The sequence below is a fragment of the Helobdella robusta genome (genome assembly GCF_000326865.2).
Source record: "Helobdella robusta unplaced genomic scaffold HELROscaffold_15, whole genome shotgun sequence".
Lineage (NCBI taxonomy): Eukaryota > Metazoa > Annelida > Clitellata > Rhynchobdellida > Glossiphoniidae > Helobdella > Helobdella robusta.
In genome coordinates this window covers 2,303,327-2,330,340 of record NW_008703839.1, presented here as the reverse complement: position 1 = coordinate 2,330,340, position 27,014 = coordinate 2,303,327, and the positions used below count along the sequence as shown (strand labels likewise).

The 27,014-nt window shown below is 31.7% G+C and overlaps 5 protein-coding genes across 5 annotated transcripts; 3 read left to right on the top strand and 2 right to left on the bottom strand.

The window, feature by feature from the left end:
- Window positions 1–3,755: 3,755 nt before the first annotated feature.
- On the top strand, window positions 3,756–9,576 carry HELRODRAFT_74790 (hypothetical protein; the record flags this gene model as incomplete). Its single annotated transcript, XM_009015198.1, has 11 exons — window positions 3,756–3,859; window positions 4,049–4,099; window positions 5,640–5,756; window positions 5,826–5,916; window positions 5,982–6,057; window positions 6,119–6,228; window positions 6,287–6,416; window positions 8,630–8,712; window positions 8,804–8,883; window positions 8,980–9,067; window positions 9,406–9,576. Coding segments are annotated over 11 exons (1,101 nt in total), but the record flags the coding sequence as incomplete, so codon positions are not given.
- Window positions 9,577–9,997: 421 nt separating this feature from the next.
- On the bottom strand, window positions 9,998–11,155 carry HELRODRAFT_169375 (hypothetical protein; the record flags this gene model as incomplete). The annotated part of the gene is made up of 1 exon (XM_009015197.1): window positions 9,998–11,155. The coding sequence occupies one exon, from the start codon at window positions 11,153–11,155 to the stop codon at window positions 9,998–10,000; it is 1,158 nt and encodes a 385-aa protein (XP_009013445.1).
- A 3,087-nt stretch (window positions 11,156–14,242) lies between these two features.
- On the top strand, window positions 14,243–17,007 carry HELRODRAFT_156594 (hypothetical protein; the record flags this gene model as incomplete). The annotated part of the gene is made up of 12 exons (XM_009015196.1): window positions 14,243–14,367; window positions 14,424–14,553; window positions 14,632–14,766; window positions 14,824–14,886; window positions 14,957–15,088; window positions 15,150–15,313; window positions 15,371–15,497; window positions 15,577–15,740; window positions 15,809–15,929; window positions 16,245–16,418; window positions 16,612–16,722; window positions 16,852–17,007. The coding sequence occupies 12 exons, from the start codon at window positions 14,243–14,245 to the stop codon at window positions 17,005–17,007; spliced, it is 1,602 nt and encodes a 533-aa protein (XP_009013444.1).
- A 216-nt stretch (window positions 17,008–17,223) lies between these two features.
- On the bottom strand, window positions 17,224–22,049 carry HELRODRAFT_75022 (hypothetical protein; the record flags this gene model as incomplete). Its single annotated transcript, XM_009015195.1, has 3 exons — window positions 17,224–17,326; window positions 18,550–18,745; window positions 21,965–22,049. Coding segments are annotated over 3 exons (384 nt in total), but the record flags the coding sequence as incomplete, so codon positions are not given.
- Window positions 22,050–22,512: 463 nt separating this feature from the next.
- HELRODRAFT_169373 (hypothetical protein) lies at window positions 22,513–23,849 on the top strand (the record flags this gene model as incomplete). The annotated part of the gene is made up of 2 exons (XM_009015194.1): window positions 22,513–23,217; window positions 23,337–23,849. 2 exons carry the CDS (start codon window positions 22,513–22,515, stop codon window positions 23,847–23,849), a joined length of 1,218 nt encoding a protein of 405 aa, XP_009013442.1.
- Between the last annotated feature and the right edge of the window lie 3,165 nt (window positions 23,850–27,014).

The following is a 27,014-nucleotide window of genomic DNA, read 5'->3' as shown; positions in this document are numbered from 1 at the left end:
ATAATAATAATAATAATAACAACAACAATAATAATAATAATAATAACAACAACAACAACAACAACAACAATAATAATAATAATAATATAGGAAGTGATATAGAAAATCCCGAAAAGTTTTATAAAACTGAACTGATTGACTCATCCGACTACCTGGTATTTTGTGACAACAACGAAATAATTGAAGAAAATATTCCAAGTCCATCGCCATCTCCGAAAAGATCAACCACACTTTTGAGATCGTCGTCATCATCGTCGACATCATCGTCGTCATCATCCTCCTCCTTGTCATCACTTTCAAAGTCTCCTCCACCAATTCTTTTTGAGTTGAAAGCAATCACAACTGCCGAGACAACATTCACGGCTAACACGGTTACGGCAGCAACAATCACAACAACAACAACAGCAACAACAACAATAACAACATCACTAACAACAACAACAACATCAGTAATAACAACAACTAATGCAACCGCATCAGCAATCATCACACCGGCGCTAACTTCAGTAGCAGCTACTTCGACAACATCAGCAAACGCAGCATCAGCAGCAATAACAACTACATCGACAACATCCTCCAGCTCAACATCGACAACTACAGATCCTTTTTCTAACCTAAGAATATTTTCAACAGCAAAAGTACTTGCATCACAAGAAAGAGTTACAGAGAGAGCATCGTCATCATTAGAAGCATCACCACCGCCACAATCATCATCAATTACTTTGCCACAAACGTCATCGCCACATACGGAAGCGGCTTCAGCTACTACTCTTGAAAAATCAACGCTTAACGAATTCACGAAAACAGCAGCCATAGGAATCACATCAACAAAAAGCATTTCTGATTCCAATTGCGGTGACAATAATGTCAGCATAGATAACCGCAACCAAATTAGCAAAAACTTGAACAACGACAGCAATATAAACAACGACGACGACAACAATATTGTTAGCGCAAACGCTAGCAACAACAGCCAAAACGAGAGCGGCATTTTTTCGTTTCAACCCAATTTCTTAAGCACAATTCAAAAAAAGCTTTGCAAGTCATTTCGATCATCATCGTCATCGTCATCCTCACCAACACCTCCACCACTAACGTCATCATCTTCATCTTCTTCATCTAAATCTCCCTCACCTCCCAAACACCAAATTTTAAAATCATCTTCATCTTCATCGTCGTCATCATCATCATCAAGCAGCAGCAGTCGCAGCAGCAGCTCTAGGGTTAGTAATAATAGTAGCAGGAGGAATAGCCGGAAAGAAGAAGTTTTATTAGATACATTGAATAAACTTGAAACCAACAACAACAACAACAATAGTACTGTTTTTGACGGAGAAAACGACTCAAATAGCGTTTTTCTTTGCAAGGACACCTCGAAAAATAATGTAGTTGATGTTGAATCGGTGAATACTTTACCAACAACAACTTCAACCGCGTCAAAGCTATCGTTATCGAAATCGTCTGAATCAACGCTATCAGCTTCAAGCACATTACCGACACCGGCCTCCCGAACAACTTCACTGACCACATCATCATTAACAGCAGCACCTGCGGCTTTGTCAACAAAAAGGGAATCTACAAAAACTTGTCAACAGAACCAACTTACAACAACACAACCAACATCGTCGTTGTTGTCATTTAGACACAGCCAAAATAAATATCAACCCAGCAAAAATAAAGATTTAAAAGAAGACACCGTTCCTTTGTTGTCAATAAAAGAGCGAAAAGCTTCATCTTCGTCCTCTTCTTCTTCTTCATCACCTTCTTCTTCGTCATCTTCATCAAGTTCCTCTTCGTCATCATCATCCTCTTCTCCATCTCCAACAAAAGAAACAAAACAGGAAATTGTCGACAAAATCAATTCAACGTCGAAGTTAGATGCTATTGAAATTGGTTCATCTACAAACATCTGTGATACGATCATTAAACAAGAAGATCATAAATTACAAATTGATCAATCAAACAAATCAGTTGAATATTCGCAAACAGCTGATAAAATAAGAAGCGGTGAAGAAGCTGTGGGCATTAAAGAAACAAACGCAGAATCAAAAATCGAAAATTCAGAGCAAGAATCAACAGAATCAATTAAACCTGCCGAAGACGATATGGGCACACGCAACTACAACACAACAACCACTCCAGCCAATGACCATCTGAGCGGCCTAACAACGAAACATCTTCTTATGGACTATTTGCATAGTTCGGATATTTTTGACAAATCTTACGCACTTGGTTCAAAGTCACTAAAGAGTTATGTTCCATCAAGTCTCATGAGGAATGAGGCTAGCAAAAGTACCACCAGCAGTCTGTACGGCGGTGCAACTAGTGGAGGGTTAACTTCAAGTTCGTTATACAATACAGCTGCTGCTATTAATAGCAGTGCACTTGCAAACAAGGACTACAATCCAACAAAAATCAATGGATACGGCAGCAGCAACTCATCTACAACCAGCATGACTTCGTTAGCTACCACTACAGCTTCCAGCAATGCGTCAACCAGTTCAGTCAATACAACGTCGGCAATGACCATGTCAACTTACAAATCTGGTTACGTGAAATACGCTGACAGACAAAAAAATTTGCTGAAGATGAACGATGGACCTTCCAGCGATGAGGGACAGGTTGAGTTCATCTCTCTCTTATCTACACATGCACACATCAACACACACTGACAGACACAAACATACAAATATTATAAAGCATCTTTACAAATATTATAAAGCATATTTACAAATACCCACAAAGCACGTTTTAGAAAAATATAAAAACGTATATGTTAATTGTATTTATATATGTATATATATATATTTAATTTTTCGATTTTTCTAAGGGTAGATCCTTAATCATTCTCAAGTTTCTTGAGTTCAAAACAAAAAGTTTTATTTATTTTAAGCATGATAGAAAAGAAAAACTTTTTTCGGTATTTCTATAGCATCTTCGGTGTTTGAGTTGATACGTTATGTATGTGGCCTGATGCTCAAGTATATATAAGTATACCGTGTCTCTATAATGTCTTTAAAGAGGAATCATCAATAATAATGACACGTAAAAGTGTCATGTTGTACAAAATTGAAAATCATAATGAATTTTCATAAAATTATTATCGTAAAATTAAATTATATAATTCATTAAAAAGAAAACAAAGAAGTAATATTGTATATATTTATATACTTGAGCGTATGGCTACATACACAACATATCAAATCGAACACCGATGATGGAATAAGAATACCGAAAAAAGCTTAAAAGCTTTTTTGTTCTATAATGTCTATAATGTTTAAAATTAATAAAATTTTTAGTTTTGAACTCCAGAAACTTTACAATGATTTACGATCTACCGTAAGAAAAATTAAATTGAAAGCTAACTAACGCGGAACATGCTGTGATTTTCATCAATAATTGCATTTCTGTCAGTCATATATATATATATATACATATATATATATATATACATATATATATATATATATCACTTTTTTAATTACAAATTCAAAAGCACTTATACAGAAATAGAAATGATTGTTATATGATAGAAATGATACATATCGAAAATGATATATCTCTGTGATCTCTGTGTGGTAATTTATGATTGCAATTTTTAATCTTTCTTGTACTGTCCACAGAAAAGTAACGACTCGTCCTCCTCGCTATCCCAGTCGAACACGAAACTTCGTGAAACTTCTCCATCGCGCAGCATTGGACAACAGCCCTCAAGAAAGGAGAACGAAAAGCTGGAGAAACCAGTCAGTGACAAGTCAAAGTTGCCAGTAATTGAAGATGATTCACAAGGACATTTGGTGTACAAGGAAGGGAGTGTCGTCGGAGGACGGTGTAAGAGCTTCAGTTCAACATTTCATCTGTTTTGTTTTCATGGCATGCATTGCTGGCAGTTGTGGCTGTACATTTGTTCTGTTTCCGTTCTAATTTCAGGCTTACTTTACATCAAATTTCTCTTTTTATGGTTTATTCATATCAAAAATAGTGATAATTTACAACATAAAATTATTGAAAACTAACTATTTTTGTTTAAATTAGATCAAATTTTAAGAACAGTCGGGGAAGGGACATTTGGAAAAGTTGCAGAATGCTTGGATCTCAAGTAAGATTTGAAACAATTTATTTTAATTTAATTTTAAACAAAACCACAAATTATTATCATCTAGCTTTATTTCCACGCGCACCTTTTTAGATTTTTTTGTTAAATCAGCCTACGTTTCTCATAATTATAGCGCGGTTATAAAGACGATTGCGTCTCTTAAGTTATAGCAACTAGTACGACATTTTCACCGATACTTTATAGGACACGTTCAAAATAAGAAAGAATGTAATTGCTTGATTCATTCATTAAAGTGAATAAATGTGTAAATATTAAACAATCATTGTCTGCCAGCAAATACGATTTGGACGAATAAATCGTAATAACGTTTGCTAACAAATTTAATTAGTTGGCAACCTTCAATTAACGCCGAAAAATGTTTGAAGATTCAGAAAAGAGAATGTCTTAACCGTTAAATGATGTAATAATATTTAATGTTTTAAAGTGATAGACCAAGAGCAAACAGAAGTAAACATAGTAAAAATAATTCTGCGTAATATGGGCACTTGATATCATGACTTTTATTGTAAAATACGACTAAAAATGTTTAGAACTCAATAAAAATATAAGTATTTGTTGGAAAGTTTGATAACTAAATTAGAGGCATAAAAATTAGGCATGAAAAATATGCTAATTTTCTGACAGTTTTTAATTTTTAAAAACAGTTTTCTTGGTGCAAATTGATCTTGTTAATATAATGTTATAAATTTACTAGCTTGAATAGTTGTAGTTGTTGCAGGCCGCCAAAGTTTTGAATGCATGATTCAAGCAATAAAGAAGGAAGGATAGGCAGTTTTTATAAATAGCAGATTAGTACTACTGATATCAGAAATATAGAAAAAAAAACAAATAATTTTGTTTACGCCATTTGAGAAAAGATTAACTACCAATTTTTTAACCGGGTTGAGTCATTTTTTGGCATTTCTTACCGAGAAATTTAGCTCTAAATTTGCTATTAATTTATAAATTAGGGTTTAAAACACTCTACAGGCAAGGTTAGTTATATTTTTGCCGTTTTGCCTTTACCATATTTCAATCTAAAGTTGAGAGACAGTCAAACAACACTTTTCGGTTTTTTTATGTCCTATGTTGTCGTGTTGGTAATAGAGCAATCACGTTTGCGTATAAAAAATTCATAAAACCCGGCGGATTTTGCTGTTTGGGGATTTTGTTTGTGCGGTTTGGTTACAAAACCGCTCGCACAATTAAATAAGAGAAAATGTGATCGAGCATTTTATTTTGAAGTTTCACCATTTATAAATTTGAATCCAATATTTTATAGTCAAAAAACAATCATCAACTGATATTGTAATTTTCGAAGAAATACATAATAATAGGAATAAAGATATCCATCCCTTATAGAATACATTATTTAAAGGAACGCATAACTAACTGCTGGTTCATGTTAAAATTGTTATTAAAGTTAGCTAAATTGTTTTGTGATGGAAAAAAAGTTTAGGAAGCAATTTTATTCTATTTAAAATCTCTTTTTTATATACCAAATACGGCTTCGTTGAATTTGAATTTTTTGTTTGCCTTACAGAGCGAGAATTCGGGTTGCTTTGAAAATCATAAAAAATGTGGACAGATATCGGGAATCTGCCAAACTAGAGGTCAACGTACTACAAACAATTAAAGACCATGATCCAGAGGGGACAAGGTACATTGATTAAAATTCTTTTTTTGGTAGCATTCTTTTGTAATTTTACTACAATTTAACGTTTCACAGCTTATGCGTTATGGTACTGGACAGTTTTTTGTATGGGGGACATGTTTGCATATCGTTTCCCATGTTGGGATTAAGTGTCTATGATTTTTTAGTGAGTTTTTAAAACTTAATCAAGTATTATTAATATATTGAAATTTTAATTTGTGAATTTATCAGAAAGACAACGGATACCAACCATATCCAATGGACCAAGTGAAACATATCTCGTATCAACTTTGTGTTGCAGTCAAATGTAATTAATTTTAAACTTTATATTGTTTATAAATGTTAAATTTGTTGCAAATTTTTCCCAGTTCTTCACGAGTTGAAGTTGACCCATACTGATTTAAAACCTGAAAATATACTTTTTGTTTGCTCTGATTATGAAATTGTACCAGGTCAATCAAACTCGAAAAGAAGAAAAGTTTGTTGATTTTATTTTCAGAGCTTTCAAATTTATTCACTTGAAATTAAAATTGCAGAAACTCGATTATAAAAGAGTTCTAAACACTGATATTCGATTGATCGATTTCGGTTCAGCGACATTTGATGATGAGCACCACAGTTCCGTGATCTCAACGCGTCATTACAGAGCCCCTGAAGTTTTGTTAGGTTGTTCGTTATTTTATAATATGATCTTTAAAAAGTTTTAAATTGTTTAAATTTTACTTTTTTTCATACTTTTACAGTTCAAAATTTTTGACAAAAGTTAGGTAAAATTTTATACTATTGGTAAAACAAATTTTTTAGCATATTAAACAACCGCATTTACTAGAAACAAAAGTAAAAATTATTTCTTATTCGATATCACGGAAATGAATAAAGTTTCAAATTACAATGGCAGCAAAATACTTTTCCCATTATAAACTTTACTTGGAATGGAAGTATGAATGCCACTGAAGTCACATTTATTAGAGACATGTCTATATGACCTTACAAAATATTTCCATGAGCGCTAACGAAACAAGTTTAGTGTGAAATTCGAAACATAGCATATTTGAAATCGAACATTGACCGTGGAGCGCATCATATTCCTTTCAGTGAAATGCCTGTTAAGCGCGACGAGCTCAAATCAGTTCGCCTAACGTACATCAGAAAAAAGATACTAAATACGCATAATTATTATGCAAATGCATGAAACAAATCAATTACAAAATAATTAAAATGAATAAAATTAAAAAAAAGATTAAATATTTATTAATAGACTATAAAAATGAAAAAATTGTAAAATTTGATGAGTTTGATGAATAATTGTTTGTGGAAACTAAAGAGTGAGATCAGACTCTAAAAATGTGCGAGGGTGCTATCGAGGGCCAGTATAGGTATTATTATATGATACCTTGTAGCGAGTTTTTATTTCATGTGCTCATTGATGGTTTTTGCGAATAATAAAATTATAGCAAACGTAGCCTACTGTGCCAACGGTGTTCTCGCTTTCAATGAAACTTGCAATGGAAAGATTGCAATTTTTATTAAAACCATGGTATTTTATACTGGTATTGCCCAAAGCATGTCGATCTCGATTTTTTTATTTTAATTTGTACCTGGGAGCTCAGCCGTTCATTTGAATGAACCACTGTCTGGATGCGAAAGAAATAAAACGAAATAAAGATAGCACCAAAGTCGCCACTCTTTTCCTGGTGTTGCCGCATCGGATTCTTCTTTCTACCAACTTTACTAAAAACAAGGGAAGCATTATTATTGAGGCTTGAATGATTGAGTCATGTAGTACTTCCTTCCAATTCCTGTGCCTAGTTCGACGGTGTCAACATTTTTCATAAAAAGATCTAAATCAGATTAAAACAGAGGGAATGTCTGTCAAGCATGACGATCTCAAATCAGCTCGGTTATACGTAACTAGAAAAAGATACAAATACGCAAAATACTATGCAAATGCATGAAATATATCAATTAAAACATAATTAAAATAAATAAAAATTTTTAAAAATTAATAAATATTTATTAATAAACTATAAAAATGTAAAAATTGTAAAATTTGATGAGTCTGATGAATAATGGAAACAATGGAATGAAAATGCAGCTGCATATAAAAGGTCTTGTAACTATCATTATATACTTTGTTAACTCTTTTTAATTAAATGGTATGAGTTTTTTATCTAGAAGTAAAAAAAAAAACAAAAATTAATCAAAATTTCAATTCATTTTGCTATGGTTACATAACATAAAACCTTTGTATGTAGCTAATTCATTTTTTAATTTATTACATTCATTCATAAGTTTTCTTATTGTTGTCTGCAGCATTGTGATTCTGGACTTGTAATACTTTGATTGCCTTTGCTGTTGCTTGATGAGATGTGCATCCATTGAGCAAAACGTCTAAATATGATTTAAATTTGAAAGTAAATAGCTGCATTTAAAAATTTTCATCATATATATATATATATATATATATATATATATATATATATATATATACCCAATGAAACTCTTTGTAGTATTCTGTATTTCTTATGACAAAAAGAATTAGCAGCAAAAAAACGTTTACAAGAATGCCGCCGGTGGCACATTAACAGGGAAGAAGCTAAATATAGATTGGAAAACTGAAAAACCCATTGACAATTTGGTGCTAAAAAAGTTTGCTTCCAAGTTTCTTGACCTTGAGAAGGTCAACACTATAAAGCCATTCTTATATATAATTCAATGATGGAAACTAAAGAATAAGACTGGATTTTAAAGCGCACTGAAAATGTGCGCGGGTGCGTTTGAGGGCCAGTATAGGTATATTTTAAGTATATGGATTAAAACGCATTGTCCAAGTTAATCAAAATTTTTAGAGAAATGTATAAAAATTTGACGTCTTGCAGATATAGGGTGGACTCAGCCATGCGATATATGGAGCATTGGATGCATAATATTCGAACTCTACACAGGATTCACTCTATTTCAAGTTGGTCATTACATTGCTTTGGCTAAAATATTTAACAATAAAATATATTTTTTTTCCTGTTTTTTTTTTTTTTTTTTTTTTTTTGTTAAAGACGCACGAGGATAAAGAGCATCTAGCGATGATGGAACGCATTCTTGGCTCCATACCTTATCGCATGTCAAAACGTTCCAAGTTTGTTTCTCATTTAACAAATTAACAAAAATTAAAAATAAACATTATTTTAATGCTCAGTCAAAATTATAACCACCCTACTTTAATTTTCGTCAGGACCGAATATTTTTGGCATGGACGACTGGACTGGGATTACCACAGCTTGGCTGGCAAGTACGTTCGAGAAACGTGCAGACCACTTTATGTTAGTTATTTATTGGTCTACTTAGAGATTAAACATTAGTTCCTTTTGTCGTTCTTTATTGTTTGCGATTATGAACTAGTTGTTACAAATTCTATTGATTTGTTTCAAGCTGTTATAAACTTTCCGGAAGCAATAGCAGCGTTGACACCGTGCAACTACCACAGCTGGTTGTATAAACCTATAGCATAACGCAAATGCCTCCAGATTAAATTTTTCTTGTAATCAATTTCCCGCTGTTATTAATTACCATTATTTACCCCTTTCACGTTTATTTACGCAATTTTTATATTTTAGTTGGGCTACGATTAATCAAAAATGTATTGTTATAATAAATGCAGCGTTACATACAAGGCGATAGTGATAGCGATCGTCAGCTGTTTGATCTGGTCGAGAGAATGCTTGAATACGAGCCAGCACAACGGATGCCGCTTGAAGACGTCATCAGGCATTCTTTCTTTGCTCAAACGAGAAAACAATTCAATCAAAAACAACAAAATGGAGAAACGTGATCACTGTTATTAAAAAACTACCATTTGAACGTTTGCGATGTTATGTAAAATAAAATTGTCGAACGTTAAAGAATGAGCTTAATTATTTTACTGTTTATCTATTTTTATTTATTTATTTATTACATTGTAAAGTGCCTTAGACTATCCATGTTATGTTTTTTTCTACAAAAATTGATAATTTGATAGCAAATCAAACTTCGAAAATTTAATTACATTACTACTGGGTATAATTTCAGTCAAATAAACGTTGTAAAGGGCCTTAAAATGATCCATTTTAGGTTTTGTTTTTATAAAATAAAAATTAAATCATCATAACCAAATTTATAGCAAATCTAAAGAATGCAAAAATTCGATTTTTAATAGAAAAAATTAAATATATTACAAAGTATGATAATAATTTCAATCAAATAAAAAGTAGAAATCATGGTTCAATCATATATCTAGGCATAAATTCTGGTTTCATGTACTTCTTCATGTCTTCTTCTGTTAACCATTCATTAAAATACAAATACTTAATTGTCTCTGTTATTAACTTGCTGACAGTTGAAGATGATTCAACTAGGGGATGTTTGGAAGCTATGTATAAAAACTGTGATTTTAGCAAACTATATCTAATCTTTGATAGAACAGTATCTATTATGTGAGGTTCATTCCTGCAGGAGTCAGCATTCAACCAGGAAATGGCAGCTTTGAATAAAATATACTCATCATAACAAAACTGACTGTCTGACAGCATTTCTATAACTATATCATAGCTCAAATCATTCCAACAATCTTCAAATTTCCCCCTGATTAATTGATTACCTATTCTTGCTTCTAAATTGATCAAAGCTGTTTGATGCATATTTTTCGTTTGACAAAACTCCAGTAATTTTAAAACGGTCGAAACAGGAAATGTCTCACTTGGAACAATGTGTGATTTGCAAGCCATAGAATTTATGTTGAAATTACTACAATGACTTGAATTGTCAAAACTTTCTTCATTATTAATATTACTACAGTTACTTTTGTTAAAAACATCATCATCAGCAAATGTAAGATCTGGAGATTTGCTATTTGAATAGACTGGAAATGGCTCACATTCAGTTTTCAGTCTTTTAGGACATATTGAGAAGCAGTCATCTTTATGCACAACAAAAACTTTAAGTCCAATTTCAATTATCTTGGAGCATTCATCGATCAGAGAGCCTACGTTATATTTATCAGCTAATAAAAAAAGAGGAACAACATTGTTATTGTTGATGTTGACTTTACCTGAATATATAAAATACAAAAAGCTTTGAAAATGTTTGGCGCAGTCAGCATCTTCTCGCAGAATGATGGTTTTGTTCTCCCGATATTCCACCCAGTTGCCACTGAGCATGCTTGCAAACACGTCACTTGCAGCTGACAAAATGTTTTTGTGGCCAAAAAAGGTAACATCATTAACCAGCAACTCGACATCACTGAGCTCCGGTTTATTGAATATAGCGGCAGCAGCGGGCGTCGTAGTGAAACAATATTTCTGGACTCCAGTGTCCCGTAGCAAGGGCCTCAACACAACAGATGGATTTATTAAGTCCGGTTTGGAATATTCCATCGAAAGTTAAAGATTAAAAACAAGTTTGTCAAATTATTTAACTTTATTTATAAAGATATTTACGGATACAATCACTATCATGTATGACTGCAAATTAGGATAAAACAAAATAATAAATTTGTAGTAAACAAAAGAACTAAAGTGGAAATTATGTAACAAGTTTCAACTGCGGGACCAAAAAGCATGGATATCAGAGCAAAATATTCTAAGTATGTCATAAAATAGACTCCATGGAATACCGCTGTACATCAATTATTGTTATATTATAATTTTAACTATTATATATATATATATAATGCGCATATAACTATTTAAAAGTTGAGTTCAATAAATCAAGTCAAGCGTTGTTTTTTGTCAGTTATTCAATGAAAATTTTTTGAATTATTCAAATTTTTGAATTTTAAGGATAAAATGAAAACCCAGGACGAAACTGAATTTAAAATTTGATGCAAAAATCTGTCCCTGCGTAGAATATAATGCGTGACGTACAATGCTGCTCTTTCCAATAAAATTTGTGTGCAGTTTGACAGTGTGCAGTACAGAACCAGAGTATAGAGATTGAAAAAATCGATGTCTAAAACAATATTTAACAATGTGGAATAATTTATCCTCCATATTTTCAAAAAGAATGCGTTGAAAACCTTCGATGAGTTGCAATAAAATTTAAAAGAAATGGAACAGCTGATGCATCCTATCCAATCTAGCCTTTACCTTCAGTAGCTATAGCTACAAAACAGATGATTAGCAACAAATAGTTTGGCAGTTTTGTGATGGATAAGCATGTTTTTTGCGTATAAAATTTATAGTGTATGGAAATTATTATTGATTTGATCCCAAGGACGTCCTGCGCAAGCCATTCGAATGTTCAATAAAAAATAAAAACTATTGCGTCATTCTTCGTTTTGTTTTTCTTGAGATGTTGTTATTAATTAGTACTATTCAGTAACTTGAAATACATAGGACCTAGTTGTTAAAAAAACCGGGTTGTAATGTCAACGCTGTTTGTCAACAACACCTCATCATTTCATCAACAGTGAAACGTACTCAAAAATTATGCTGTGACATGAATGACACCTATGCAGTTGTGTGCCTCTCTCATTAATTTCATGATGAAATGCCTCTTCGAATGCACTTTCCAAATTAATGAAGACGAAACAAGGACAGGTACAAAAAGACAGAGATGGGCAGTAATGTAATTCAAATTACAATTGTAATCTGTATCGAAATTAATTTTTAAGTAATTGGTAATTCAGTAATTTCATCTTTCATGTAATGTAATTTGGCAATTTCAAAGTAATTTCAAATTACATTTTGACTAAAAAATACAGTTTATATATGAGTGAACAGATATACTTACACAAATTATTATTATTGAACAATTTTTCTTTTCTTGAAATTCTAAAATTTTTTTTAAATTCTAAAAATTTATTTGATTAAAAATTTCATTTGCTACTTTGAAGTTTTATGGTCATATAGCTACATCAAAGAAGTTTACTTCTTTGATGTTTGACGCTTCTTTTTTTCTTTCTTCCATTCTTTCTATCCTTTCTTCAGTCGTTCATTAAACGATTGAACAAAGTGTTGATCGAAAGAATGTAAATTAATAGAAGAATATGAAAATGACATCAAAGAATATGCAAAATCAAAAGTAGTGGTGAATTTTTTTTCTTTCTTCAGTCATTCGTTAAATGATTGAACAAATTGTTGATAGAAAGAAAGTAACTTAATAAATGAATATAAAAATGACATAAAAGAATATCAGCGCAAAGAAAAATCAACGTCTAAATAACTTCAGAGAAAATTTTTTTCTTCATTTATTCAAAACTGGTTTGATGTAATTTAATTTCATGTAATTTGAAATAAGTAATTTGTAATTAGTAATTTGGCTCTTTTATTAAATTTAATTTGTATTGGGATCGAAATTACAATATTTAGAGTATTTTGTAATTTGTATCGAAATTACAATATAGTGTGTAATTTGCCCATCTCTGCAAAAGGCTATCCGGCGTTCATTAAATCAAGAAAAACTGCGGCATTCTGTATCAACGTTTTTGACTATTACTTCCTGTTATATATCTGTTATAACTCTAACAAACCTTTCAAGGCGTTTTCAAAAATTTGTATGATAACAATTGAATAAAACTAGCCTAATTTAAATTAAATAAATCCACTATGTCAACTAACTCAACAAATGATAAAATTGCTGGCCAGCTATTTGACCACAGCAACAAATCTTTGAAGGATGGATCCAAATTTGATATTCCACAATATCCAGTTGAACTAATTCAACAAAAAAAATTATTTCAACAATCTTTAAAAAACGAGTAAGTGCCAATTTTGAAAAAATTCAACTCTGATTATTTATTTAGTTACAAATAAATGAATAAAAATAAAATAAATAATTGTATAAATAAAATAAAATAAATTGAATATATATTATATATATATGTTACTTTTAGCAAAAGTGAAGGAAAACATTTGCAAATGAATAAAAATGAGATGAGTTACATAGACAATAGTAAACTGTTAGCCACCAAATCAAAACATCTCCTTGACATTGGAAGAATTCCCAGTTACCAAAGGCTGCAAATAAGTGGAGAAGATATCAGTGGAGTAAGTTTTTTAAAATTTTCAGCTTCAGAAAATTGACTAACTGTTGGTGGTTCATCATTAAAAGGTTTGTTTGAATGACTTGAAAATGGCATCAGAGACATTAATAAATGCCTTGCTAATAAGAAGAAAATATATGAGCATATCATCTCAGCCATTTCCAAACATTCCTTTGAAAATCATTGATAAATTCACTTCGAATCGATCATCATCACCTGTTTTATTCAAATGTGAAGATGAAAACTGTGATCATGCAGATTATTGTTGTGGTTAGCTTAGATGAGTTTTGTTATTTGAAATACTAAATGTTATAGCAAAAACTATTTATAAAAAATAAAATCAGAAGAGAATAAAGAAAATGATTTTAATGATGACGATGACGAAGATGAAGAGATCCGAACCAATACAGAATTATTCATAAAAAATCCATTTTTATTTGATGGAGCTAAAGCTAAGGATACAAAGTATAGGTTGACCATGAAGAATGGGGTTGTCAATGTCATGTCTATAGAAAATGATACGAGCTTGTACTCATGCCCCAGTGTTGAGGAATACATTAAAGACCAAAATATTTTACTTCAAATAATATCAGATGGTCCTTTGTTAGTATACAAACACATTAACATCATATAAATATGCATTCAATGCAAAATTTCAGGAAGTCATTTTGTTATCGCCGACTGATGTACCTTTCGTCCCGTTACCAACTGCACACCCTTCTTAACGAGCTGCATGAGATGGCTGCACAGAAGCAAGTACCACACCGAGATTTCTACAATGTGAGAAAGGTACTTGATGAATTTAAATTTAAGTTTAAATTACAAAACTTTTATATTTAAAACATCTGTAAAATCCTGTCTTTACAGGTCGATACTCATGTTCATGCCTCAACTTGCATGAACCAAAAACACCTGCTGAGGTTTATTAAGAAAAAAATGAGAACTCACAATGACGTTGTGGTCTGTAAGGATGATCAAGGCAAAGAAATGACATTGGAAAATGTGATATCTATGTTATGACTATGTAAAACTTTTTTTCAAATAACACTTTGTTTGCAGGTATTTAAAAGTTTGAATCTCACATCTTATGATTTAAGCGTTGACATGCTGGATGTGCATGCGGTATGTTATTATTAAGTGAATCTAAATTCAAAACAGTTCGATTGAAACTTATTTGAAAATATAAATGCAGGATAGAAACACTTTTCACAGATTCGACAAATTTAATTCCAAATATAACCCAGTCGGTGAAAGCAGATTCAGGGAGATTTTTATAGAAACTGATAACATAATGGAAGGAAAGTTCTTTGCTGAATTGTTAAAAGTATTTAATAGCTGTAAACTTTTTTAGAGTTCAATTTAATAACTTTTACTACATTAAAAAGGAAGTGATAAATGATCTGGAAGAAAATAAACATCAAAATGCAGAGTACAGACTTTCAATTTATGGCTTGTCAATTAATGAATGGGACAAATTGGCTAAGTGGGCAGTTAATAACAATTTGTACTCTGACAACGTTCGTTGGTTGATACAGGTTCCGAGATTATAGTAAGTTAATTTAGCATAACTTTGGAAAAAAATAATACTACCCAAATGTTTTGTTAGTGATGTCTACAAGTTAAATGGCATCATTGGAGACTTTAAAGAATTTTTGCAGAATTTATTTCTTCCTTTGTTTGAAGCAACACTTTATCCATCGGAACATCAAGAACTTCACATGTTTTTAAAATATGTTAGTACCCTAAATATAAAATATATTTAGTTTACATCTGCTAGATTACATCAAACGGTTATCAAATATTTTGACAAAGGTTGTCGGCTTTGATTCAGTTGATGATGAATCTAAACCAGAATCATCCCAACCTGAAGCTTGTCATGTTTCACCCGAGAATTGGAACTACCCAGAAAATCCACATTATTCTTATTACTTATATTACATGTTCAGCAATATGGTTGTTCTAAATAACCTTAGAAAGTAAGTTTAAATAAACTTTTGGATTTTTTTCATTTCAATTAAGAAACTGATCTATTGAATATTTGTAGGGAAAATGGCATGAACACATTTGTGCTAAGGCCGCACAGTGGAGAAGCAGGCTCTGTCCACCATCTTGTTTCAGCATTTATGACTTCTCATAACATATCACATGGTCTGATGCTGAGAAAAGTATTCCAATTTCTAACATTACTTCACTATCAATGAAAACCTTAGCTTGTACAGCTGATATATTTTTTTACAAACAAATTTCATTGGTGACCAATTATGCAAAGCACAGTAAAAAATGGTTCCAGTATTGTAGGCAAGTCCGACCCATAACGGATGGAGACTATAAACGAAAATTGATTGATATTGTAGGCAAATCACGTTGAGGCACATCTATAAGATAAAATGGAAATAAGTAGCGTCAAATCTAGAATTATATTTAAAATTATGAAAGTAGAGTCTAAAAAAATGATGTTATTATTATTTAAATTTATGCAGGCACCTGTACTTCAGTACTTATTTTATTTGTGTCAAGTAGGCATTGCAATGTCTCCATTAAGCAACAACTCCCTCTTTCTCAACTATCACCGCAATCCACTAGCCGAGTTTCTTGGCAGGGGTCTTTTGATCTCTCTTTCAACTGACGACCCACTACAGTTTCATTTTACCAAGGTTTCTTAACATTTTAACATTTACTGGTATTGAATAAGCATGAGGATAAATTTTAAATTATCTGTGCACACATATTCATTGAAATTTAAACAGAAAATTCATAAATCACAGCAAATCAGTGTTTCTTTCATTGTTCCGTTCACAATTCTTTCATTGAGTTGAGTGAACACATAATAACAATGTGTCATCACAGGAGCCATTAATGGAAGAGTACAGTATAGCAGCCCAGGTCTGGAAAATGAGTAGTGTAGATATGTGTGAATTGGCCAGAAACAGTGTTCTGATGAGTGGATTCCCACATAAGGTTGCGCTTTGTCATAAAATCAAAAATATTCACACTAAAAATTCTTTCTACACATTTCCAATCAGTTGATATCTAATATTTACATTTTGTAACCACAATAGCTCATGTCTGCTGACAATAAAATTTCAGGTGAAGCAGCACTGGATTGGTAAAAACTATCAGAACCCTGGACCCCATGGCAATGACTTGCACAAAACTAACGTACCAGACACAAGGGTCAGGTTCAGGCATGAAACACTGATTCAAGAACTACTCACCTTGTTTGAAACATTTAATAAAATATAAACTTAACAACTTTAATGAATCAGTCATCGTATAAAAAGTTTCTTGTTATATTAGTTTTTTAATAATTTTAGAATAACATCCTTCGCTTGTACCTAGTAATTTAACATTTTGTTTTCAATTTATAACAAGAAAACTATTTTTGAAAAAAATTAGCAATAGTTCTTATCAAATGTTCAATACAAATTCGTTCTGTAAACATAACGACTTCTTAAATTTTTACCACCTGGAACCACCACCACCTCCCCTGCTTCTTCCTCTGGCACCACCTCTTCCACCTCTTGGTCCACCTCTGCCACGACCTCTTGGACCACCACGACCTCTCATGCCCCCTGAAATGTGAACATCAATCTCAAATATACTGAGTTTTTGCATTTTATGATTAACCAAAATTCACATACTAAATGAAAAACAGAAGTTGAAAATGCAATTAGTTGTGATAAGGGCATTGCTATTTAAGATTAGCGTCATCCAGACTTTTCATATGATGACCAATGCATAACACAACACCATAAAGCTTTGTTAAATTGTAAAGATTGTTTATAAAACTATTCAAATTTTTAAAGAAATATATTTTGCTGCAATAGTTGAATCAACAATCTTTGCAAGGGTTGGAGTGATTTCTGATCCACTGTATATATTTCCATATTAAGCTCATGAGACAGTATAATACCACAGCTTAAATCTGAATAGTCATGGCATTTAATATTTTTATCATATTTCTTGACTGGGTTTTTAATGACTTTTCAACTTTTGTGATGGATTCAGTTGTTCAAAATTTAGTTTCAATGACATTTTGCTGGGATAGTAAAGGTAACAATTTTCACAAAAGTTAGCGTAAACTGATTAACTTTATACATTATTACATTTATCTTATGAGGTAAAATTATCAGACAAGCAGCATAGGTATATATATATTTTCTTAGCATATGATATTTCTATCACATATTTCAACTTGACTGAATTTTGTATGACTTTTCAACGTGACAATTTCAGTTGTACAGTATTTAGATTCTTTGACACAAACTAGTCTATTCATAGAAAATATTGGAGATGTAGGCAATTTGATAATAAGATATGAAAAGTTTTGATGATCTATTTATAAAACATTCCAAAATACTATTTTTGGAATGGTCGCCCTTAGAAATTTTAATAAAAATTGACCATTGGTGCGCAGCATAACAAAATAAGAATATATAATTATTTTGGATACAGGAAAACAAAATAAGAATATTAATTTGAAATAAACAAAGACAATTAAGCAAAAAACATGTTACTCATCCCTAGTCCTAAAATCAGAAATTTTGAATGTGCAATTATAACCGATAACTCAGTGGCTGACACTGTTGTAGCCATTTGAATACATTAATTATATGGTCTGATGTAAAAACATAATTTTAACCTAAAAATAAATAATTAAAATTTAGCTGCCGTATTATTTATGAATTCAAATATCTATGAAACGGCTTTACAGCAAGCCAGATCATAATTTGAATCGTCAGCTTCATGCAAATGATAGTAAAGAAATGCAGAATATACAGAAACAAACCTGATCCTCGCCCTCTCCCTCTACCCTTGGGTGTGTCATCAATCAGTAGAGTATCTAATGGCAAACTGTCAGGCAGAATGTAATATCGAATGTTATTGCCACGAATGCTTAAAGTTTCTAATGGCACCGGATCTTTATTCTTAGCCGTCATCTTTACAGATTTCAAATGTGTGTTCATACTTACATCAACTCCTATTGAAAAATATAAAACAAGTAAGGTTTAATAAAATATAGTGGACGAATATTGAAAAATTATTTACCATTTTAAATTACAAGTTACCAATGTACATTAAAAAAGTCTTCAATGACATAAGACAATGACTAAATATTTTTGGTTAAAACTTTTTGAATAGGAATATTAAAATTAATTTCTTTTAAATGTATTATGAAAATTTGAAATTCAATGACAAACTCATTTATAATAAATTTGATGGTTTAATGCAACCAAAATGAAAAACATTTTATTCATATGAACTATCAAAAAACTAGTACATCCTTCATTGAAACTTTTGGTAAAGATATGTAAATTGATTAGCCAAATGTTTTTTTACCAGTTTAAAACCTTAAAATAGTTATTTCCATTGTGTGAAAGCTATTTGCTAAATGCCAGTTTGGCTATCTTTTAGATTGGTATAATGGTATTGCAAATATGAATACAAATGTTGTAAACTGTTGTGTTTTGTCTCTTAGTCTCAAGGAGATAATCATATATTGGCTGTCTTGAGAGTGGCTGCATTTGATTTCACTCCGTATTTTTTCATATTTTCTTGTTCAAAACTAGGAAATTTACTTCAATTTTGGCTTCATTTGACGGGAAAATCAAGGAAAGTAAATTTGTGTTTTATTTTCCTGATTATATGGTTTTTGTTTTTGTATCATGTGTTGTTGTTGGCTTCATGTTAGGCCATTGTTTTTGGTTGATTTGCTTTGCACGTTAGCAGTTGGTGCAACATGTCGAATAAAGAGAAATGTATAAAGTGTTTGAAAGTTATGAAAGAAGATACACAAGCACAGTGTAAAGAAGGTTTAATGCTGCAGTGTGAACGTGTTATGCATAATAAGTGTGTTGAAATACCTGATGAATATGTAAATGCAATGGCTGCATGTAAAAATTTGAAATATATATATGATGGCTGTCTAAAAATGAATAATGACTACTTTCATGCGATGTCTGAGGTTGTTAATGATAACCAAATTATGGTGAAAAATGAAATTGAAAATATTCATGCATTGAATAAAGAGTTGTCCGAAGACATTAATAAGATTAAGGAAATTGTTGATTGCTCTGATAAAAATTTCTAATTGACTTGACTTAATTGTGCTGCCACAGGAAATGTGTTTTTCTAATTGTTGTGTATATCCAAGTGAGATATACTCCAATCACAGTCTTGTGCCAGTTTTGCTGCCTATTCGAGTTGCGAACAAAAAAATTATTAAAAAACAGATCCGATCCTGGAATCATGTTGATACAGATATTTTTATATATATGATAAAAATTCACTAATTAATGATTTTAAGCATGATGATGTTGATGAAGCGGCATTCTTATTTTATCGAGAGTTGCAAATTGTGGCTGCTAAGCTTGCGCCATTGCATGAAATTAAGATAAAAAATGTAGTCACAGCACCATGATATGATAGGCAATGCAGAGAATTAAATCACGCTTGTAGAAAATTTGAACTGAAGTTTAAAAAACAAATAGGTGATGATGATAAAAAGCAATGGATTGATTCATTGAAAAACAAAAATAAAATTTTTGCGCTAAGAAAAGAGTTGTTTTGGACTAGTGTAATTAAAGCAAATAAAAATGATATTAAGAAACTATGGCAAAATATTAATAGGATTTTATGCGAGAAGACTGCTGAGTGCTGATGTCTCAATAGTTATACTAGTAGCTGAGAATTTTGTTAAATATTTTAGGAACAAAATTCTGGATATTAAGAAAACAATAAAGGTTCATAGCAATCCCGCCTTTATTGTGAACAAAATTGACTCACATATTTTTTTATAGATTTTGCCCAGTGCTCTTATGCTTGTGTTAGATAGATTGCTGCTAGTTCTGCATCTGCAACCTGTGGGCTTGACTATATACCCACTATGATGCTTAAAAAGCATATTGATTTATTTTTGCCATATCTAACAGACTTAATTAACCTATGCTTTTCTACTGGCAAACTTCCTTCTGCGTTTAAGCATGCAGTAGTGAAACGACTCCTTAAACATCAGTCAAATAATGTTGATGACTTCAAAAGTTATCGACCGGTGTCAAATTTGTCGACTGTGTCAAAGGTAGTTGAAAAAGTTATGGCAAACCAGTTTGTTGATTATTTACATGATAATAATCTTCTTCCGGGTTGCCAGTCTGGATATAGAAAGTTTCACTCAGTTGAAACAGCACTTTTGCAGTTAGTTAAAGGTTGCCCTCTCTTTTGCGGTTGCTTCAGAAGTCTCAACGACAAACACACGCACCATACATGAATACGTGTGAAAATCACACATCATACACAGTGCATATGATAGACGGGGATCTCTTTTTATTCGAAGAGATGTATCTGTATGAGTCATCTGATACCAAAAATATATCTTTTCTGGCTCCACTATGGCTCTAAATGGCTCATATCAATGAGTGTGGCATTTGATTGCGTCCTACCTTAGTGAGAGATCCCAGCAGGTGTTTTTAATGATGTACTTTCTACCAAGAAATATCTGGAATATGGTGTACCGCAGGGGTCCGTTCTTGGTCCTATTTTGTTTCTTCTGTACACTGCGAATGTGTTTGAAATTGTTAACAGATACGGTTTTAAGAGTTTTGCTTGTGTGGATAATATCTAGATTATAGTAAAAACTGGGCCTGAAATGCTTGGATCGGTTGAAGATCAACTGACAAATTGTTTGTTTGACATAGATGTTTGGTATTCAGATGAACCAAACTAAAACACAAATTTTACCGATAAGCACCTGATAGATAGAATTATTTTTAAATTATGTGCATTAATTTATAAGTCTTTGAATAATGTGCACCACAAACTATGATCAACTTGTTTGCTAATGATAGAACAAAAATTATCAAAATATGAATTAAGGCCTGTTGATTCAAATTTTTTGAGTCAAACCTCAAGATTGGATCTTGAAGCTTTGCTGTGGTTGGACCACGGTTGTGAAATAGCCTTCCAAACACTTTGCAGTGGTGATTTTGCTCTAAGTCAATTTAAGAGACAGCTGAAAACCTCTCTGTTCAGCCCTTAATTTTAATAGCATTTAATATATTGAAGCGCCTGTGACGATTGTTTTTTCAAACGGGTGCTGTATTATAAATGCAATGAATAATAATAATAACGAAACTTCATTATGATTATAACATTATATTATAGATTATATTCTAACCTGTAACAGGAAAACAATTTTACAAACCTGTAATGGTTCCATGGACTTGAGTACCATTTTTCAGTTCAATCGTCACAGTCTCGTGACTAAGTTTCATTAAAAATCTGAAAATTTAACAAGAAAGTAGTTACCGGAATGAGCGATAATTGCCAAAGCACAATTGACTTCATTAAAAAAAATGAAACTTGCAAAAAATAACGAAAAATAGCGCACCGCAATAAAAATTAAATATTTTAGAAAACTAAATAAATGAAGCAAAAAATTTACTACCTGACTAATTTCATGATTTTATCGGATTAAATTCCAAATGAATATATCAAAAGAAAACTTAAAAAGCGGTTAACAGCCAAAGAGCGTACACAGTCGGTTCAGTTGTCACCATATACCATGCCATATAAATAAAATATTGTCACTGAACATTTATTCAAAAATTTTAATAATTTATATTTTATGGTGTTTTAATAAAAATTGCAATAAATCAAAATAATAATTCAAATGAAAATAAACCCACTTTATAAAGATTTAAAAATTGGAGTAATGTTAAAAGTGAACCATGACAACACACTTAATTCAAAATGGATGACTTGCTGAATGTTAAGTGTTTTGTTTTAGTTTCAGTTTTAATAATTTGTTCGGTTAGTGTTAGTTCGACTGCGCTTGCTGATCAGTTTCACGAAGAACTTTTTATTAAGACATTACCAACAGGACAGTTATACAATCATTTTCGGTTTACGACTATATGGAATGTTTCCTTGAACTCCAGCCAATCAAAGCATTACAGGTTGTTTCCAAGAGCCCTTGGAGAAGTTTTTGAAACATTTTCTGTGAAAGAGTTGTCTCTTAGTTTTACTCAAGGTCGATGGCGACACGAATCTTGGGGTTATCCGGTATTAGATGCGTCAAAAGGAGCTGAATTGTTAGTTTGGTTTTCTGCTCAAAAAACTAAAATTGATTCAGCCTGGTCAGAGTTAGTCAATGTTCTCTCAGGAATGTTTTGTGCTTCCCTAAATTTTATGGATGTGAAAACAACGGTGACCCCAAAGTTAAATTTCAGGCCAACAGGTTATGTAACAGAAAATTACAAAAAGTATTTTTCTAACCACGTGCGTTATGCAGTTTTGTCTAATGAAAATGTCTGTACAGAAAATTTGACACCGTGGAAAAAATTATTGCCATGTGGTTTTAGAGCAGGTTTATCGACGTTGCTGAATGCTTTTAAACTTTATGATTCATCTTACCATTCTCTCAATGTTCAGTTCAGGCATGTTTGCTTAAACGAGGTATGTGATGTTGTTGGTCTGCAGCTCACTCAATCTTTGGGAGTTGTTTTTGACCCAATTGTCAATTTAGGTTCCCAACTCAATAAACCAGATTGGTCATTAAAAAAGTATTTTGGTAGAAAATTGAGCCTTTAAAAATATTCTATCAACCTGGAAAAGACAATGGTAGGCCGTATCATTTAGAAGTTTTGTTCAACTTACCAGCTAATTCTGTGGCTAGGTTGAGTTTTCAATTTGAAAAACAGTTACTGAAATGGACTGATTATCCTCCTGATCCAAACCATGGTTTTTATATTGCACCATCAGTTATAAATTTCATTTTGCCCAATGCTGGAAACATAACTTCATTGAAAAACAACAAACATTTTTTTACTGGCTTGAAAAACAGCAATAAAAATGATGCTTATACATTCACGTTACACACTGAAGCGCTTCTCATCACATTACCAACTCCAGATTTCAGCATGCCTTACAATGTTATCTGTCTCGTTTGCACTGTTATAGCCATTGCTTTTGGATCTGTTCATAACTTAACTACAAAAAGTTTTGTGATGTATGATCCACAAAAACACAAAAACATTTTCAGAAAACTGAAAGATAAATTTTGGAAAAAGAAAGAAAAACTTTCGTGAATTTGTGTTTTTCTACTTTTATGATCAAAAATTGTTTGATTTTGTTTCAAACTATATGTATTTATAATACATTCCAAAACTTGTTTTTAAATTGTATTGCGTTGGTTTTTATATTTTTCGTTGAGTGAGCTTGTAATAAAATCATTTTGTTTTGTTTCCGTCGAAAGCTCATAGAATTGTTTTACAATTACCAGGGGCAGATCTAGACAACGTTAAAACTGCCAAAATTTTTGCTTACCGCTCAAATTTTTTGGCCAATTTTGTACCTAAAACCCCTTTTCCGTGTGTAAAAACCGAGTTTAAAAACTGAGTTATAATAATTTAGTAATAGTGAGTACTACTTAAATAAAATTTCAAGCTATTTTTAATCGCTTTCCGTTATCCGTGTTAATTCTCAGTTAATTAAGTATCTCTCTACAATAACTTGTGATGCTTCACAAATGTTTACGTTATCCGGTACATTTGCATAAGCGTTAAGTAAACTTATTATTATGGAAAATCATCTGAGGTCTTCCATGGCAGATGGTGATTATTTGTCCACGATAACGATAGTTGCACATAGTTGAAACCAAAATTGTGTCGATGGCACCCTGGTGTGACAGCAGTAGCAGAAACTTGAAACGGGAATGAGAAAATATAAAAAGCGTAATCGAACAAAAGACAAAAAAAATTGGGTTGAATTAATAAAGCTTAAAAATAAAAGTTTTTCTGAAAAGAAAAGAATTGTTTTGGAATAAATTAGTTTTAATAAAAAGGATGAGAACTCTAAAAAAATATGAAAAAGATTAAATAAAATTTTATGCAATATAACGTCAAATGATTTTACAGCTATTATTTTGCAGATTTTTTCATCAACAAAATTGTAAAAATTAGGGAAAACATTGTAAGTGCCGATGACGTAAATTCAATATTGATCTAAAATTTCAGAGTTTTTGCAAGTGTCTAAATCTGAAGTTAGAGCCATGGACAAGTTAATTTTCCAGACCAGGTATTATTTCGATCAATAGTAGATTTTCAGCTTTCACAAAAATGTTGTGAAAGTCATTATTGTCATTTTGTCGATAATTGTTTAAAATTAGCGCCATGTCAGAAACTTGTTCAATACACTGAAGAGTATTTATATGCAGATTCTGAAGAGCTTTCGAAATAGGTAAAATTAACGTACTGAAACGAGCACATACACACAAAGATATTACAAATTTTGATTGAATAATAGCGACTAAAAGCTGTTCTGCTTTACTAGCGGCATTTGCATCATTCCAATTATCAATTTCTTCCAGTGTGTCTTTGATTGTCGTATATAATTCAACAAATTTTATTGTGACTTTATGATGTTTCACCCATCACGTGTCACATAATCCTGTTAGTTTCTGATGATTACTACCAGACTCTAAAGAACTTTCAAGATTTTTTGAAAAACGTGAGCTCTCTTTGATGATTCACAAATAAAGTTAATTGTCTGCTTGATTGTACTTATACAATTTGTGATTTCTTGAATTTTGTATGCATGTACTTATACTAGATTTAAAACAAGGGATGCACAATATGTGTACAGAGCTTTTGGGTACATGTTTCTTACATGGGCTTGCATTCCATTTATTTTTCCTGCCATTAAACCACACCTGTGGTATTTTGAACTTCTTGAAAACCAATAAAGCATTCATGAATATAGTCATCTTTAACAAATCTTAAAATAATTGTCATCTGTTCTTTAATAGAAAAATCAGTAGTTCCATCACAAAGCACAGAAAAGAATCTATCAGCATTGACGTTATTTACAACATTTTTCCTCATTAAATAATGAGTTGTTTATATATCAATAAATCAATTTATATTTTTATTATTCATATATCAATTGTTTAATAATTTCATTTTGTATCTTCCAACTTAGATAGGTTTGTGAACTTGAAGTTGTTTGCAGATGCCATTTTAGATTTTCATCGTCAGCTAATAAACGTAGCCTTAGGCATGCTCAGAAATCTTCATTGTTCTCATCTGGTTCTTTGGTGGAAAGTGGTCCTGAATCGCGATGACCACGTAATGCAATTCCTTGCTTTCCACAATGACGCACTGTTTCTACAATAGGTATTAACCGTCTGCGGTTTTCTTCAATCTGCATTTGCCACCCATTATGCAATTGCGTTTCAATACCACTAGACCTTCGGAAATTTTCACACAGTTCTGATGATACGGCTGATATTTATTTACTTTTGTGATTTGGATAGGTTTTCAAAAGCTTCGGTGTAAATATTTTTCAACTTTGTATGTTTTTCAGCGTTACTTGCGTCTTGAAAATTACGAAAGATAATAATCAAACAATAGTAACTTATTGGTATAAGATATTACTTATTGGTATTTGGCAACAGACTTCTAGAATTAATCTTGATTGTGTAAACATAGGTAACAATTAGATTTAAAAAAATCTGCAACCGTGTTGGGTGTTTTGTTAAAATTGATAAAAATTTACGTATGAGTGATCATGCAATCACTGGTCAAATCTTGCTTTTTCTAAATACGTCAATTAAAAGAATGAAAGCGTGTCTGAATAGACCAACCTTAGTTACCCTTATTCATTCATTTGTGCACTCCCTCCTGGTCTGGTTTTGCTGCACAACAACTTCAGCAATTACAATCTCTCATCAAAAAACTAATCCGCTTATATCTACCTGCATCATACCCTACCGTCACTCAGATATTCAACACACTTGATTCAAGACTGCTCAAGAAAGTAGAAAATAACAACAACCACGTCATCCATCCTTTATTTTTTAAGTATGCGGACCAAAACTTTCGAATGATCTTCCACACTTTTTGCGTCAGTCTAACCTATCACTACTACAATTCAAGAAACAATTAAAGACTTACCTTTTTTGTTGTGATTATTAACGTTTTCAATAAACTTTTTTTCGTTTCAAATGTTAACATTAACATTTAACATTTTTTTCTTTTTATTTGTACTAACTAGAAATATTAAAATTGTTTTTGTAAGAGCGCCTGTGAGAAGACCTTTAATGGGCGCTTATAAATAAACTTATAATAATAATACCTACGATTAAAGATATCGGGTTCATATTCTTTATATATAGAATAAAAATCAACAAAAATTTGGCCAAGGTAATTTTCGCCTCTAAAACACGTATTAGGGCTCCTGTTGGCAATGGCACT